Genomic DNA, 17,581 nt, shown 5'->3' with positions numbered 1-17,581 from the left:
TCACTGGCATCTCCTGCGGATGAATGGGCGTGGTGTATATTCCAGAGGGGCGAGGTGTCTTAATGATGTCTTACTTTAAATTTGCTTCTTTTCAGTAAAAAAAAAAGGTATCTAAGGGGCTTGGGCAGACAAACTTGGTCGAACAAACTGGAAAGCAACTTGCAGGGACATGCTCTATAAAAGAGTAAAGGGCACATCTTGAAGGTATTGAAAACAGCTGCGCAAAGTGGTACGATCCGGAAATAATTCTCCTATTCCTTGACCAACATTTGCGTCTTCTAAGAAGGTACTGCAAAGTATAATTGAATAGAATAATTGTGAAATAGTATCGTATTTGAACTCGAAAATTGCATATGCTTAAAACGTAAGCTAGAACATGGAAAAGCAACCATCATTTAAGAAATAGAAAACATGTACCGTGTTTCTATCGAGTTATAGAAACACGAGTGGAAGTTTAGGAGAACGAGAAATGCTGTGGGAACACGAGCCACAGGTGAGTGTTTCCACAGCTTCTTCGAGTTCTCCCAAACTTTCACGAGTGTTTCTACAACTCGATAGAAACACGGAGAACATGTTTTTTTATTTCTTTTAGAAAATACCGCCACGAAAAAAAGGGAAACTGAACTTGTTTACTTTGATCATCAAAATGTAAATTTTCTTTACTCGCGCCATCATCACGTCAACAGCTCGTGCTAGTTCTTTGTTTCTATCGAGTTTTAATAGAAACAAAATTTTTAAGCAATCAGCGCTTCCTTAGGGCTGTTTTCTATAGCGTAATAATATCACGTAGTTTACGCGATTTTAATACGTACTGGTGCATTGAATTCATGAAAGGAAAAACCAGAGTAATATCAAAATAAAAGGACATTTCAACCTTGAACTAGAACATGAAACAGAAACAATTATGGCGTAGTTATTTTAGATGGCCTCTCTACTAACGTATTGAATTCATGAAAAGAAAAACCGAAGGAATGCATGAGAAGACCATGGGTGGTTCTATTGATTGTAATGTTTTTTTTTTTTCATAAAGGCAAAGCTAATAAAATAAAATGATATAACATAAATAAAATATTTTAGAGGACTGTACAGTGAATAAGTTAAGGATGATAAATCATCCCAATCCATGAGATTCTAGTTCCAGCCAAGCATTTGCCCAATTTGGACTGGCAACTAGTCACCGTACCTCCAGCACGACACCACTCGATCGAGCATCCGGACTTTTTGTGGGCTTATGTATTATAAATGCATAAAGCCCGCTAAGTCAGGGCAAATCTTGTGGATATGTATGTATAAGGGATGAAAAGTGACAGACCTCTGGGAGCATACTTTGAACTATAGGTAAACTGGTTACTAGTAATTTCGAGTGATCCTTCGCCAGGTCGTTCATTCGCTGAGAAAAATTATCAAGGAAAATAATATGTCGTTGGATTTCCAAATTACAGGCATTTCTTGTGAAATAAAAATTATGAAAGTGTATGGGTGTCTCTCAAACGTTTGTTTACTTTCACAAAAAATAAGGCAACATCTTCTCTCCTTCGGCGGCTTTTATGAAAAAAGTGTGAAAAAAGCAGGGAAACGTTTTTCAGACAAACAAATTTTCTACCACCAATCCTTAAACCTATATCCCCAAACTCATTTAATATTGTACCTTTATTCTTCTAGTAATTACCAACTCGTTAGATTACAATACTTCAACCCAATGGTATAACACTGGCCATAAGCTCACAAATACGTATTGCGGACCCAATTTTAATAAGTTTCTGACGCTGACGATGCCTAGTTCAGTAAATATTCGGCAGCATCGATTGATATCATGAAAGCAGAAATTGACTTTACATAGGTTATTAAACATCCGCATTCATGGTTACACCACCAAAAAAAACTGAAGATAACGCCTCGGAAATGATTGTCTCTAAAATTTCATTTGGGAGCCCATTTGCGCGGGTGGTACCGTCGTTCATGGAAACGATCCTAACGGATGGAAAAAGCAAATCGGGAATTTGCATACGGCATTGATCTTGTTCAAACATCTTTCGTTCCTTTTCTATCTACTGGCCGTGTGTGTCATTCTCCTGAGTGGATGCCAAATCTCGGAAAATATCAATGAAGAGCGAAATATGTTTTCAACCAAACATCGTATTCAAAAGAAATTTGGAAGCTTATTACAACATACAAAAACTTGTTATTTACAAGGTCCGATAGGTATTACGAAGTGCGTCAGAACAGGTGTTCTGATGAAAAACTTCCTTGCATGAATATAACTTAGGTAATTAAGAAAAGAGGTCTGCGGAATAACTACAAAATGATTGTAAACTTAGTGTCCAAATAAAGGTTTTAAACCGATCTCCAAAGTTTCATAAAACCATTATATTGTACATTGAATCGAATACAATTCAGTTTTAAATTAACGTTTCTTACAACTTTTCAGTACACTGAACCTCTCGTCAGACTATGCAGAAGTAACATCAGCTACTGCACTGTTCAAAAGTCAACTATCTAAGTAGAGTTTTTAGTCTTTCGCGATAATTCCTATTGAAAATAAAACAGATACAAGGATTCATGGCACAATTTGTGTTGACCATTAAAAAAGCAACGGAGGAAAAATATTGGAATCCACAAGATCTAATCATATCCGATGCAAAGAAGTCGAGAAAATACCTGATAATAAGGGGCAACCAGCAAATTCCAAACCCTGCCACTATAGCAATGGCCATCTTTAACACATTTCGTTTCCCTTGCCGACGTTGCTCAGCTTCAGCGTGGGCCGATTGCTCGCCAGGAATCTTCTGCGACTTGAGCTTGCAATAGATGATGATGTATAGTATGGCTATCATCACCAACGGGAAACAAAGGAATACAACCAAAATTGCCGCGAAGTAGTTTTTAAAAGACGAAGACTCTCCAAATACTTCGTTCCAATGCATCCGACACCCCAACCCTCCTCGAGATTCAAAGGTTTTCAAGGCGAAGAGATATGGGGAGAGTACAGCCATCGCGACGATCCAAGTGGCGAGAATGAAGAACGGGCACAGCTTTGAACTGATGAGTGGGTAACGGAGGGGAAATACCACAGCTCCAAATCGATCCACGGTTACTAGAACCAGGCTCTGAATAGACACAAGAGCGGAGGTATCTGTTAAGAAGAATACCAGCTTACATAAGGCCTGGCCAAGAGGACCACCGATTAGCCAGGAGTCTATATAGAGCATTCGTGTATGGTGAGGGATTGCAAAAATCGGATACAGTAGATCAGACATGGCCATGTTTACAATGAAAAAGTTGATGGGTTTTCTCATGGTTTTCGTCTTGTAGACAATTATTCCGATGACTGTGTTCCCAATCAACGAAACGAGAAAAAACAGGCAGTAAGCAAAGGTTTTTCCGATTTTTTCTGCTGTAGGATTGAAGCAGTTCGATGGCTGTGTTTCATTCATCGTTGTGTTCAAGTTTTCCGACATAGTCGTTCAGTTTCTTGTTACGCTCTTGCAAATTTTGTGCTTCTGGTATGCTTACTCGTCGGTCTATTTATGTTCCACCGAAGACGATATAATTTTTGGCTTGATGTCACCTTGCTCGATGTCACCTGGCTTGATGTCGTCTTTAGTGCGAAAGCAATTAACGATTTGACATTTTCACGATGTGTTCGAGGATAGGAGAGATGCACCGTTTTTTTTTTTTTTTTTTGGTGAAAACAATTAGAGTTCAGTTCTTATTTCGTAAGAAGCTTTCCCTTCATTGACGTTATCCCATCTATCCCTATCTATCTTTTTACCGCTGTTCCCTACACCATCCATGAGAAACGACCGTTCTTAGTCTAGAGTTTAGATTTCTTGATCATAGTTTGCAATGAAAATAACATTTCCTGAAACTATAACGAGACTGTGCAAATATCATTTATATGCAGGGTCATTTTGTATATTAATTAAAATCATTTTTGAACCTTGCATAAAGTAGGTAACTGTTAACGATTTAAAAAAAAGGTTTTATTTGCAGTAAGTTTATACTAGCTGTGTAAGGCTTGTACACAGTCTCGTATGTATGCCTGACAAGATATGATGAGTTCTTCTCGAGCAAGAATGCACGCGTAACGCTTTAGGTTCTCGAAATAACGTGATAGGTTTTTTGCCTTCCCACTGGGCTTTTTCTTCAGAGTAGTTTTTTTCTTCTTCACTCAACAATATCACAATTCGAGCTTCACGTTGTATGCAAAGCAGGTGTCTGTGAGGTGAGAACATTTGAGCATCCCACGTGATAACATCGTGCAAAGGATTGACAGAAGCGTCCTGTTCATGGATCCCACACAGTCAACAAACTCTGAGTTAATTAAGGGGTCATTTTTATGGATATCCTCCGTTTCTGAGAAAACTAAGCCAACAGAAACCTCGCCGCATTTGGCTGTAATATATGATGAAATAACATAACATATGTGTAGAGTAGTTCTTTAATATAACTTAACATTGCAGATTGTACTATTTCAATTCATAAAGCTAAGTTCCCAAGACAACTGCTATCACATGAATGGTCAGCGAAAAACAGTGTTTATTTTACTGTTCCTGTTAAGATTTCGACAGCTGCTTTTCAGATTCAAAGATATTAAACTTATGAATTTTTTTTTCATTTTAACCTAAACATAGTTCATTCAACTAGAACTTCACGAACCGTTTTATTACCAATTCAGTTCTCCTCTTGATGAACTTTTTCATCATTTGTTTAGTTAACGCCGGCCGTTTAAATGCTTGTCATTTTATTTTGTATTGAATTTGGAATCACGCTCTCGCTATTGCTGGTGTAATCACAAATTGATTATTAAAAACGGCAATGTTTTGTTTGTCAAAAGGCTTATGCGCCTCCATTTACACTCAGCCACATTTATTTGCCATTAGTTAATTAAATCAGGAGGTGGAAGAAGGGATGTTTACGTTTTGACACCTCCAGACTGTCGTCAAAAGTGGAACTGTCAAATAAAACTGTTAGACACCTGTATCCACTCATAATTAAAATCAGATATTAATAATAATCATGTATAATTGTTTTTAATTAACGCTAAACTATTGTATAGCGCACTGGGATGGGCTTAGGGCCCTAGCTTTACGACTATTCAGTTAGATTCAGATTCATTGTTGCTATCACACTATTTCCATTGAGCGGGTCTGTCACGAGGCTGTTTAGCTGTCGTTAAAAAGGATTGGCAGTCAGCTGGGGCCTTGGGTATATTACAACTTAAAGGGTGACATGGAAAACTTAGTATTAGAGGGTACTGAGGGTATTTCTCAACACTTTGGCTGAGGGCTGGCCGCCCGTTGTCTGATTCGCTCTTTTAATGCCGGGCTTAATTCACATCTGAATATATGATTTTCCACTGCTTTTAAGATAAGTAAGAACGGTCTATGGCAATGACAGTATCTACCACCTTATGTTTTTCGCTAATCAAGCTCGCAGCTTAAAACCATCATAGTTCTAAGCTCTTCCAGTCGAACAAATTTAAGATGGCGGTCTGAGATTCCAGCGACCCTGACGATGTTGCCCTAAGACTATTACAGAATCGGGACAGGCGTTTATTTAAAAAACAAGATTAGAGATGATATACGGAGAAAGTACACTGCTGAATATATAGACATCAGTGTTGCTATTTTGTTGAATTACTAATGGCGGGGAGGGGACCTAACCTCATATCATGAAAATTTGAGAAATTTCTTTACTTTCTCATACCCAGGAAAGGTAAATCCTATATTCTTATGATTTCCCAACTCCCTAAACAGAAAGCCTAGTGATTTACTTCTTTAGTCTCGGGCAGAGTCTAGAACTGAAACGAAAATCGAGCACAAACAATAGCCGCACATATCACACGTACTGTGGCATCAAAATTAATAAAAGAGATTAACCGGCTGGATCCGCAGATTGGACATGGCCATGTTTATAATTAAAAGATTGATAGATATTCTCATGGTTTTCGTGTTGTAGACAATTATTCCGATGACGGTGTTCCCAGCCAGAGAAACAACAAAAATCAGGCCATAGGCAGAGGTTTTTGCCGATTTTTTGTGCTGTAGGATTGTAGCAGCTCGATGACTGTGTTCCATTCATCGCTGTGTTCAAGTTTTCCGACATAGTCGTTCAGTTTCTTTTTCCTCCCTTACGCTCTCCGCGCAAATTAAGCCTTCTAGTTTGTTCACTCGCCAGTCTATTCATGATCCACCGAAGGCGGTATCATTGTTGGGTTAATGTCAGCTGGCTTGATGTTGTCTTTTTAGTGAGAAAGCAATAAACTATTCGGCTTTTTCACGATGTGTTTGAGGATAGGCAAGATCCACCGTTTTTTGTGAAAGCAATTCAGTTTTTTTTTTGCGAGAAGCTTAGCCTGCTTGGAGAAGGAGTGGGGAAAGTGATAAGGGCGAAATGATCGGAGGAGGACGGAGGGGAACGCCTGCATGGACGCTATTGTTTTGGTCGTTTTAGACTCTAATTAAATATGCAAAACCCAGAAAGCTGTGAAATGTCTGGCTTCCAAAATGATCCATTCAGAATCAGGCTGCTTGTTTTTCCCAGACACTTGCCACCAAAAAATAGCAGAACATATTTAGGAAAAATTAACATTTGAAGGATGAAAATTCTTAAAAGAGTTTGGCTGAAAAAGCCGGGAAACGATTGTAATTAACTGATGAGGTGTGTAGAATGTGCCAGGTAAATCAGGCGTTGTAAACCCGCTGTGGGCGCCTATGGAAAAATGGTAAGCTTATATATGGCAACTGAACAATGAGATCTCGAGTGGATTTGTTCAATTTGTTTAGAATCCTTCTTCAGCAATTGGAGAATTCAATAATAATGAAATCGGTTTTGCCTTCTTTGACATTCTCCAGTCTATACAGCTTTAACGCCGTATTAAAGGCAAAACAAATTTTGGCCCGATTTCGACAATCTTGTCGTTTGTAATAGGCCCTTTGCAGCTAAGCCATCACGTGACCTACTTTTCATAAAATTATGAGCTATAACTTAACGAATGCCAGAAATGGAAAAAGCATGTTGAAAATATCAAAATGGCCAAGTTTGAGGCCCCCATCATCAGAGAATAAGATCTTATGATGGTCTGAATTTTTGAAAGAATAAGAAGATTTGTATGGAAAAATGTTGCTGGAGAGCAAGACCTTGCTCTCCAGCAACATTTTCCATACGAATCCTCTAAATTTTCCGAAAACTCAAACTATGGTATAAACTTACTCGTTTTTTCCTGGGGCCTCAAACTTGGCCATTTTGGTATTTTCGATGCGCTCTTTCCATTTCTGGCATTCTTTTAGTTATAGCCCATAATACAAAAATTTTTTAGGAAAAATTTGGTCACGTGACCCCAGCTGCAAAGGGCCTATTCTAGTTAGTCGCGTGATCACCAGAAGACATGTAAAGTTTTTAGCTTCGGCTCTTCACATAACTAACGCATGCAGCTGCGGGATTTGAGTGGAAACAGGAGAGGAAAATGCGTTTAAATTGTCTTCTCATAATGAAGGAGAAATCACGAATAAAAGTACTGATGTCAAATAAAGAACTGCTCAATATACTTTCCTATTGATCTCTTTCCCAAACAAAAGATGCACGGTGCGTACATGTGAATGTGTGGCTCACAAGTCAAAACTGTTATTTTATCCTACTAGAACTTACGCAGTTCAGTTTAGTTATTCTACTAGTACTTACTTAGTTTAACCAGTGGTCTTTGAGCTAATTCAGTCCCTATCCCCGACAACGGAAACTGCTTTTCCATCATTTAGCTTGAAGTGCATTTGTTTCATGGCGATTCACTTTCACAATATGGCGGTCCAGGAGTCTGCTTCGCTACTATAGACTTCACCGAGAAAAGAAAAGTCGGCCTTTTCAACATTTGCAACTTCGTTGACGGACGTGCGCTTCGCTGCCTGTTTTTTTTTTTTTTTTTTGGAGAGAGGAACAGTTCTATAATTGAAAGTGGCCTCTTTTGTGACAGCTGTTACAGGTTGCATCTTTTGCTAAACATGACTGCCCCTTGTGTTGTGTCCACCACGCCACATGCGTTTACATTCGGGGTTTGACCGTGCCCCGGTACAGGTTTCGGGTTTCATGGTTGATTTCGTATCTTGCGTGCATTTTCACCAAATCCAGCAGTGTAGTGTCGGTAGTCTTTTCGGAGATCCTTGTTTTTCTATCGTACTTTGCTGTCTCGGAAGACTCATTTGACTGCCATTTCGAGGGTTAAATCCGCTTTTGTCTTTAGTCGATCTGACAACGAGTCGTCAAAAACGCCAAAAACAGTTCGATCCCGAATTAGGACATCTTTCAAACAACCGTACTCGCAATCTACAGCAAGCCTAAATAAAATTAATCGGGACTGAATATGTCCACTGACTGGCCTACCAACTGCTGCTGCTCGTTAAAGATAGCTCGTTGCACAATTAATTTGCAGCGGAAAACTTGTAAGAACCATTGAGGGCGACGCGAACGTCATCATACGTAGCTTTAGTTTCACTGAGGCGGAGAATCATGGCTACACGAGTGTTGTCTCTACTCTCTACAGTTTCCCTTGGCATACAGTTAGGTACTCACTTGTTCGTATTCGGGTTAATTTTTGTGGCCAGAAGCTAATCTATAGCGTTTGAAACGTCGTCCCTACCGAGTCCAACACTCTTCCTGTTTTGGTCAGTTCACCCCATCAAATCGAGCGGGGAGTGGGAGTTGACACGGTTGTTTTTAAAGAGTTTTATGTTGCTCTGTTCCAGAGGTGAATCCTTCTTGTGGTACTCATTCTTTTTTAGGCATTTTCAGGAGCACCATTCACAAAATAAAATCACAACAGCTCAGCACAGCACAAGTTTGAACAGCAAGGCGACCTCTGAAAGCAAAACAAACGCGTATATGGGCATAACCATACTGTTGAATATGACCCTACTGTTGAATTTGATGGTTTGTTGTAAAATAATAATAAAAAAGGGTTTGCTGCACCTATACAGCTTAAAAATGCTGTTCAGTCAACAAAGAAAACTGTGGCGAAAGTTAAGATAAGGAGACGTTTTTGTTAAATTCCTTTTAGTGCAATTTACAAGAATGTTGCGACAAAGGAAGCTTTTAGAGAATTGGCTTTTCAAATTGTAAAGGGAATTAGGCTTTACCATTCAATAATGTATTGAAGTTTTCAAGCACTTTATTGCTTTCCTATTAGGAGATTACTACAAATCATGACGGGGAAATATCAAAAGAACGGTTAGAAACCGTTCTGTCAAGTTTAGAAACCGTTCTGTGAAGTTTATCAAATGTTGTTTACACAAATATTATTTTACACATTTTCTGACAACGGAAAACTACCCATAAAAATTGGAAATTGAAATTGGGCAGTGGGGTCCAAAAAATAGCTATTAAATGTTGTGAACCTAGTCAGTGTCCAAAGAAGGATTTTAAAGTAATCTGCAAAGTTTCGTCACGCCATTATCGTGTACATTGAATCAAATAGAAAGCAATTTTACAATAACGCTTTTTACAAGTTTTAGGTCCTCTGAACCTTTCGACAGACTATATAAAAGTAATATCGGGTAAAACACTGTTCAAACATCATTTATCTAAGAAGAGTCTTTACTCCTTCGCGATAATTGCTACTGAAAATAAAACAGATACAAGGATTTATGGCACAATATGCGTTAACCATTAAAAAAGCAACAGAGGAAAAATGTTTGAAGTCACAGGACGTTACGATGTCTGATGCAAATAAGACGAGAAAATGTCTGATAAGTACGGGCAACCAGCAAATTGCAAACCCCAACACAATAGCAATCGCCATCCTTAACACACGGTGTTCCCTTTGTCGGCGTTGCTCAGCTTCACCTTTGGCCGATTGCTCGCCAGGAATCTTTTGCGACTTGAGCTTTAAAAAGGTGATACTGTAAAGTATGGATATCAACACAAACGGGATAAAAATGAATACAATCAAAATTACCATGAAGTAATTTTGATAAGTTTCTCCAAAGACTTCGTCCCAATGATTCCGACACCCCAACCCTCCTCCATATCCAAAACGTTTCATGGTAAAGAGATATGGGGAGGTTACAGACATCGGGACGATCCAAGTGGCGAGAATGAAGACCGGGTTCAGCTTTGAACTTATGAGTGGGGAACGGAGGGGAAATACCACAGCTCCAAATCGATCCATTGCTATCAGAACCAGGCTCTGAATAGACACAAGATCGGAGACTTGTCTTACGAAGGTTACCAGCTTACATAAGGCCTGGCCAACAGGACCCCCGATCAGCCAGGAGTCTATATAGAGCTTTTGTACCTGGCAAGGTATCAAGAGAAATGAAGATAGCAGATCGGACATGGCCATGTTTACGATTAAATAGTTGTTTGGTTTTCTTCTGGTTTTCTTCTTGTAGACAATTATTCCGATAAGGGTGTTCCCAGCCAGCGAAACAACAAAAATCAGGCAGTAAGCGAAGCTGTTTCCGATTTTTTCTGCTGTAGGTTTAAAGCAGCTCGATTGCTGTGTTCCATTCATCGTTGTGTTTACGTTTGCAGACATAGTCGCTCAATTTTTTTTTCCGCCCTTGTGCTCGAAGATTACTTCTTCTGGTTTGTTCACTCATCAGTCTATTTAGAAAGATCCGGCAATAACGTTTATTTAATGTTCCACCAGCATAATTGCCAATGCCACTTGGCTTGATGTCGTCTTTCCTGCGAAAGCAATTAACGATTTGGCATTTTCTCGAAGTGTTTGAGGATGGGCAGGTCCACCACTTTTTGCGACAATAATGAGGGCTTAGCTCTTATTTTGTGAGTAGCTTAGCCTGCGTAGAAGTCACTCAAAGGAGAGTAAGTAGGGAAAACGATAAGGGTGAACAGCGATCGGAGGCGGATGGAGGACAACGTCTGCGAGGACGCTATTGTTTTCGTTCTTCAACCCTTCAATTAAATATGCAAAACCAGAGAGCCATTTAAATGTCTGGCTACCAAAATGATCCAATCAAAATCACGCCGATTCGCTGGGTTTCTTCGCTCCTATTTCTTGCTTTAATTTTCTCGCCACCAGGCGTTAAAAAATGGCAGAATATACATATATATAAACGAAGGAAGGAAGGAAGATACAAAAAGAGTTTGCGCGAAAAAGACGACATTTGTAATAATAAAGTGTGTACAATGTACCAGGTAAATCACAGGCGGGGGTTAAGCTTACATCTGGCAGCTATGCAATGACATATTGCGTGAATCTGTGCAATTTGCTCAGAATCTTTCTTCAGCGATTGGATAATTTAGTAACAATTATATCGAATTGCTTTCTTCTACATTCTTTTATCTATCCAGTTTTAACGCCAAGTTACAAGCAGAGAAATTCATGGCCTGATTTCGACAATCTGGTTGTTTAGTGGCGTTATCATCCCGTTCGTACCAAAAAACAAGTAGAGTTTCCAGCTTCAGCTTAGTCTTCTTGCAACCAATGCGAGCTACTAGATTTGGTGGAAGCGGGCGAGGAAGAGGCGTTAGATTGTTTGTTTGTGTTTTTTTTTTTTTTTTTTGTTAATGAAGGAGAAACCATGAATATAGGTATTGATGTCAAATGAACGAATCAGAAAATTACCTTGTTATCGATCCGTTTTCCAAGTTAATAGGTTTGTGGTGTGTACCTGTGCGACTTATAAGTTAAAATTGGAATGCTATCCCACTAGTACTTACGATAATAATAAATGAGACGCTGCTGTATTGTCAATGTATTCGACAATTTTGCGAATATTTGAAGCTTTTTACTTCAGCTTATAGCTATAAAGATTGATCGGCCTTGGTAAATCCCAAACCATGCAAACTAAAATCAAGAATAAATTTTTCTTCACCATTAACGTTATCTGTGAAAGTCAGCAAAAGCAGGAAGGCTTGCAAAAGATTAAATGGTTCATTGCATCATATTGAGGTATTTCCTGCTGCAAAGCACCGAAATTAAAATTTAGGCAATCAGTTAGTTGAAATAGTTGATGGGATGACATATTTTGAGATGACGAACGAAAAATATCCAGAAGATTTTGGCTGGCATGCACAGGACACTCAGGAGAATACACGAGAATAGTAAGCGTTCTACCTATGTACAGAATTTTTTCTAAAACGTTGCCAAAATTACGATTTGATAATATATAAAAAAAAATTCAACATGCCGTTTTTGAATTATAGGCCCCCAAAGCTGTAATTGAGGCTGTTTTCAGCAGGTCATACTGTTGCTATGGTAACCTATTGTGTCACGAAAATTATAACAACGTGTTCACTAATTAATGATATTGGACAGGTTTTTGATTCTATGATTGTAGCATCAAGTGATAAATAGTGGTTATAACGACCCACCAAAATCTAACTGCGGAAACTGTTTAAGCAACCTTAAAAGCATTTTTCTCTTCACCTACCCAGAACAGCTGTCTAGCAAAAGGTGAAAGGCTTCAAATGTTTTTCGGTAACACTACGTGGGGAAATAAACTTACAAGTCTTTCAAATTACATACTTATATCAATAAAGACACTGCATATATCACTGAAACAAATGTTATTTACATGGTTTCAGACGACAGAAAACTTCTCATAAACGTAGGAAATTAAAAATGGGATCTGCAAAATCACTTCTTAATTTGTGACCAACTTAATCAATGTCCAAAATAGGGTTTCTTTAAGCCATTATAGTGTACATTGAATCAAATATACAGCAGTTTTAAATTGACGTTTTTTACAAGTTTTCGGTCCATTAAACCTCGCGACAGACTGTGCAGAAGTATCATCAGCTAATACCAGGAGTATCATCGGGCTAATACGCTGTTGAAACGCGTTTATCCAAGGAGAGTCTTAAGTCCTTCACGATAATTACTACTGAAAATAAAACAGATACAAGGATTTATGGTACAATTTACACTAAGGATAAGAAAAGCAAAAGAAGCAAAATATGGGAAGTCACAGGACATCAAGATATCTGATGCAAAGAAGACGAGTAAATACATGATACTGAAAGGCAAAAAGCAAACTGCAAACCCTAAAACAATAGCAATGGCCATCTTTAAGACATTTCGTTCCTTTGCTGGCGTTGCTCGGCCTCAGTATTGGCCGATTGTTCGCCTGGAATCTTCTGCGACTTGAGCTTAAAATAGATGATAATATAGTATGGCTATCAACACTAACGGGATAAAAATGAATACGACCAAACTTGCCACCAAGTAATCTTTAAAAGACGAGGTCTCTCCAAAGACTTCGTTTCAGTGCATCCGACATTCCAATCCTCCTGGATATTCCACAAGTTTTATGGCGAAGAGATATGGGGAGCTTACAGCCATCGCGACGACCCAAGCGCTGAGAATGAAGACCGGGCACAGCTTTGAACTTATGAGTGGGGAACGGAGGGGAAATACCACAGCTCCAAATCGATCCACTGCTATCAGAACCAGACTCTGAATAGACACAAAACCAGAGAAATCTGTTAAGAAGATTGCCAGCCTACATAAGGCCTGGCCAAGACGATCACCGATCAGCCAGGAGTCTATATAGAGCATTGGTATCTCCCGAGGAATAACAAATATCGCATACAGCAGATCAGACATGGCCATGTTTACGATTAAAAAGTTGATGGGTTTTCTCATGTCTTTCGCCTTGTAGACAATTATTCCGATGACGGTGTTCCCAGCCAGCGAAAGAAGAAAAATCAGGCAGAAGGCAAATGTTTTTCCAATTTTTTCTGCTTTAGAAATGCCGAAACAGCTCGATGGCTGTGATCCATTTATCGTTGTGTTCAAATTTCCTGGCATATTGGTTTTTCTTTTTCCGCTTTTATGCTTTTGGAAATTAGTTCTTCTGGTATGTTCACTCGTCAGTCTGTTTATGTTCCACCGAAGGCGGTATAATTGCTTGCTTGATGTTACCTGGCTTGATGTCGTGTTTAATGCGAAAGCAATTAAAGATTTGACATTTTCACTGTGTGTTTGAGGATGGGCAGATCCTCCCTTTTTGCAATATTAAGGGTTGAGTTCCTATTTCATGAGCAACTTAGCCCACATGAATGGCGTTAAGGAGAAGGAGAGGCAAAAACCATAGGTTAACATCGGAGGAGAAACGCCTGCAAGGACGCTATTGTATTCGTTATTCCACTCTCAAATTAAATATGTAAAACACAGAAAGCTTTGGAATGTCTGGCTACCAAAATTATGTAATCAGAATAACGTCATCTCACCGGGTTTCCCCACTCCTATTTATTGTTTTTGGCGCCTACTTGACGTGAAAAAATGGCAAAATACAAGTGATATTTAAAGGATGGAAAATACGAAAACAGGAAAGAGACGAAAGTGATAACCGTCCATGAATTTTTCTTTTTGTTTTTTTTTTTGCTCTAAGGGTCGACGGTGTGTTTGTATTATAACCAGTGTATCTATATCATGGTGAGAATCGTATGAAGAACAAAGTTGTTCCCGTCTGCACGATAAGAAAACATCCGGGCACTACCCCTTAATTGAAAGCTGCCATTGATTGACAGAAGCTATCTGTTCAGGATTCTCATGCCACTCAGTCAACCAATGAACTAGAATATGGCATGGAATAATATTATCGGTCTTCGAAAAGCTTCAGAGGTAAAGCCTCTAAAATAATATACAGGAGGCTCGTCAAATGTTCTTCAAAGCCCTGTTAATTAAACAAAGACAATGACTTGCACATTACTAGCTACTTTGGAAACAGATGGGACACAAATATATAACAAACTCGGCAGAGTGCAAAACCAGAAAGTTTTAATTATCGGATATGCAAGTTGTTCTCATAAGAAAGGGACTGCTACGGTATAGAAACATTAGCCTGATGTGCCTTCTCAGTCTGATTATCATAAGATTTAGGCTCAGGGGGGTTGTTTGGGTTGTTTTATGACGGATTGTTCTAAGTTTGCTGCACCTATGTAGTTTCTTAGTACTATTGAGTCGAACAAAGAGAACGAAAGCGATAAAAAAGACTGAAGGAGAAAGAGCGTTATTATTATTATTTTTTTAACTGAAAATTTGTGGAAAGTTATGAAAAAGAAGCTTAAATTGAATGGCTTTTCAATTTACGCTCTTGTGCACAAAATAAAACACCCTCAAAATAAATGCTTTCGCTGATCTAATCCTTACGTGTCTCGAAGCTTCATAACTTCATAACTATAACACCAGATATGCTTCCAAGCAAAACCTGTATGACTCAAAAAAATTTAAAGTACTGGCCTTAAAAATTTGTCAAGTGATTACAGTTGAGATCAAACTCATGCCCTTCAGTAATTTTCTCTTTTTTTTTTAAGGATATAACCGGCTTATTCTTTGTCGCCAAATACGAGCGCCAAAAATATTTTCATCAGTTCCTATATTGTACGCTATAATCCTCAATAATTTGGCGAACTCGAGACCGTTTGCTCCTTTGGCCACTACACACTTTCCCTGATTTAATGTAATTTTGCATTTCTTTTATTCTTTTGATTTTGTATTTTTGTTACTAAAAAAAATGAACTTTAGGTAGCTGAAATCAGTGTTAATAAATTTAATTGAACTGAATTGAATTTTGAAAGGGAATCTGGCTTTACTATTCAATACTGCATTGGCGTTTTCACACACTCTATTGCTTCCTATTTTAAGAACATTACAAAAGAGTTCACGAAATAATTTACGAACGCTGCAAGAGAAAATTTCAAAGATGGTTAGAATCCGTTCTGTGGAGTTTATCAACATTGAATCAAACAAAAAGAAGGACAATAACAATGGGATCGACGAAATAATACAAAGTGACAAAGACTTACTCATTGTCCAAAGAAAGGTTTAAAACCGATCTGCAAAGTTTCTTTAAGCCATTATAGTGTTCATTGAATCAAATAGAAAGCAGTTTAAAATTAACGTTTTTTACAAGATGTCGGTCCACTGAACCTCCCGAGAGATTATACAGACGTAACATCGCCTAATACACTGTTCAAAAGACATTTATCTAGGGAGTCAAGTCTTTCACGATAATTGCTACTGAAAATAAAACAGATACAAGGATTTATCGCACAATTTGAGCAAGCCATTAAAAAAGCAAGAGAAAAAAACATATTGGAAGTTACAGGACATCACGATATTCGATGCAAAGAAGAGGAGTAAATGCGTGATAATAAGGGGCAACCAGCAAATTGCAAACCCCAACACAATAACAATGGACATCTTTAACACCTTCCGTTCCCTTTGACGGCGTTGTTCAACTTCAGTGTTGGCCGATTGCTCTCCTGGAATCTTCTGCGACTTCAGCTTTAAAAAGATGATAATGTAAAGTATGGCTATCAATACCAACGGAATAAAAATGAATACGACCGAAAGTGACACGAAGTAATTTTCAAAAGACAAGGCCTCTCAAAAGACTTCGTTCCAATGCATCCGACATTCCAATCCTGCTGCATATTCCAAAAGTTTTATGGCGAAGATATATGGGGAGCTTACAACCATCGCGACGACCCAAGCGCTGAGAATGAAGACCGGGCACAGCTTTGAACTTATGAGTGGGGAACGGAGAGGAAATACCACGGCTCCAAATCGATCTACTGCTATCAGAACCAGACTCTGAATAGACACAAAACCAGAGAAATCTGTTAAGAAGATTGCCAGCCTACATAAGGCCTGGCCAAGACGACCACCGATCAGCCAGGAATCTATATATAGCATTGGTATCTCCCGAGGGATAACAAATATCGCATACAGCAGATCAGACATGGCCATGTTTACGATTAAAAAATTGGTGGGTTTTCTCATGGCTTTCGCCTTGTAGACAATTATTCCGATGACGGTGTTCCCAGCCAGCGAAAGAAGAAAAATCAGGCAGAAGGCAAAGGTTTTTCCGACTTTTTCTGCTGTAGGTTTGTAGCAACTTGATGGCTGTGATCCATTTATCGTTGTGTTCAAGTTTCCCGACATAGTCGTACAGTTTTTTCTTTTTCTTCTCTTACGCTCTCGCAAATTAGTTCTTCTGGTTTGTTCACTCGTCTGTCTATTTATGTTCCAACGTGGGCGGTATAACTGATGGCTTGATGTCACTTGGCTTGATGTCGTCTTTAGTGCGAGAGCAATTAACGATTTGTCATTTCCACAATCTGTTTGAGGAAGGGCCGATCTCCGCCTTTTTGGCGACAATAGTCAAGATGCAGTCCTTATTTCGTGGGCAGCTTAGACTGCTTGGCATCTGTCAAAAGGAGCAGGAAGGGGTAAAGCGATAAGGGCGAAGCGCGATGGGAGGAGGACGACGGAGGGGAACGACTGAAAGAACGCTATTGTTTTCGGCATTCCACCCTTAAATTAAATATGCGAAACCAGAAAGCTCTGAGATGTCTGGCTACCAAAATGATCTATTCAGAAACATGTAACTTGGCCAGGTTTCCCCACTTCTATTTTTTGTTTTTCTCGCCTGTTTGGCGTGAAAAAATGTCCAATTATATATATATATATATATATATATATATATATGTCTGAATTTATGAAAACCGTGTTAACGACTTTGCACCAAAATAGCGGGCATGTTTTTGAAAAAACGGTTAGAAAATGTACATAAATATGGCCATGTCGCACCGAGAGTGCTATCTACCTCGGGTA

The 17,581-nt window shown here is 38.8% G+C and overlaps 4 protein-coding genes across 4 annotated transcripts; all 4 read right to left on the bottom strand.

Annotated features, from left to right (window-relative positions):
- Window positions 1–2,351: 2,351 nt before the first annotated feature.
- LOC110055819 (QRFP-like peptide receptor) lies at window positions 2,352–3,458 on the bottom strand. Its single transcript, XM_020762232.2, has one exon. The coding sequence runs from the start codon at window positions 3,456–3,458 to the stop codon at window positions 2,493–2,495; it is 966 nt and encodes a 321-aa protein (XP_020617891.2). The 3' UTR covers window positions 2,352–2,492.
- A 6,110-nt stretch (window positions 3,459–9,568) lies between these two features.
- LOC149109026 (QRFP-like peptide receptor) lies at window positions 9,569–10,545 on the bottom strand. Its single transcript, XM_089293118.1, has one exon. The coding sequence runs from the start codon at window positions 10,526–10,528 to the stop codon at window positions 9,569–9,571; it is 960 nt and encodes a 319-aa protein (XP_089149244.1). The 5' UTR covers window positions 10,529–10,545.
- Window positions 10,546–13,154: 2,609 nt separating this feature from the next.
- Window positions 13,155–14,226, bottom strand: LOC110055822 (QRFP-like peptide receptor). Its single transcript, XM_020762234.2, has one exon. It carries the CDS (start codon window positions 13,766–13,768, stop codon window positions 13,223–13,225), a length of 546 nt encoding a protein of 181 aa, XP_020617893.2. The 5' UTR covers window positions 13,769–14,226; the 3' UTR covers window positions 13,155–13,222.
- Window positions 14,227–16,233: 2,007 nt separating this feature from the next.
- LOC110055820 (QRFP-like peptide receptor) lies at window positions 16,234–16,909 on the bottom strand. The gene has a single exon (XM_020762233.2). The coding sequence runs from the start codon at window positions 16,907–16,909 to the stop codon at window positions 16,352–16,354; it is 558 nt and encodes a 185-aa protein (XP_020617892.2). The 3' UTR covers window positions 16,234–16,351.
- Window positions 16,910–17,581: the final 672 nt, after the last annotated feature.

Source organism: Orbicella faveolata, unplaced genomic scaffold, assembly GCF_042242905.1.
Source record: "Orbicella faveolata isolate gen_17 unplaced genomic scaffold, um_ofav_v1 contig_25, whole genome shotgun sequence".
NCBI classification, from domain to species: domain Eukaryota; kingdom Metazoa; phylum Cnidaria; class Anthozoa; order Scleractinia; family Merulinidae; genus Orbicella; species Orbicella faveolata.
This window is presented reverse-complemented; position numbering and strand designations above follow the sequence as displayed.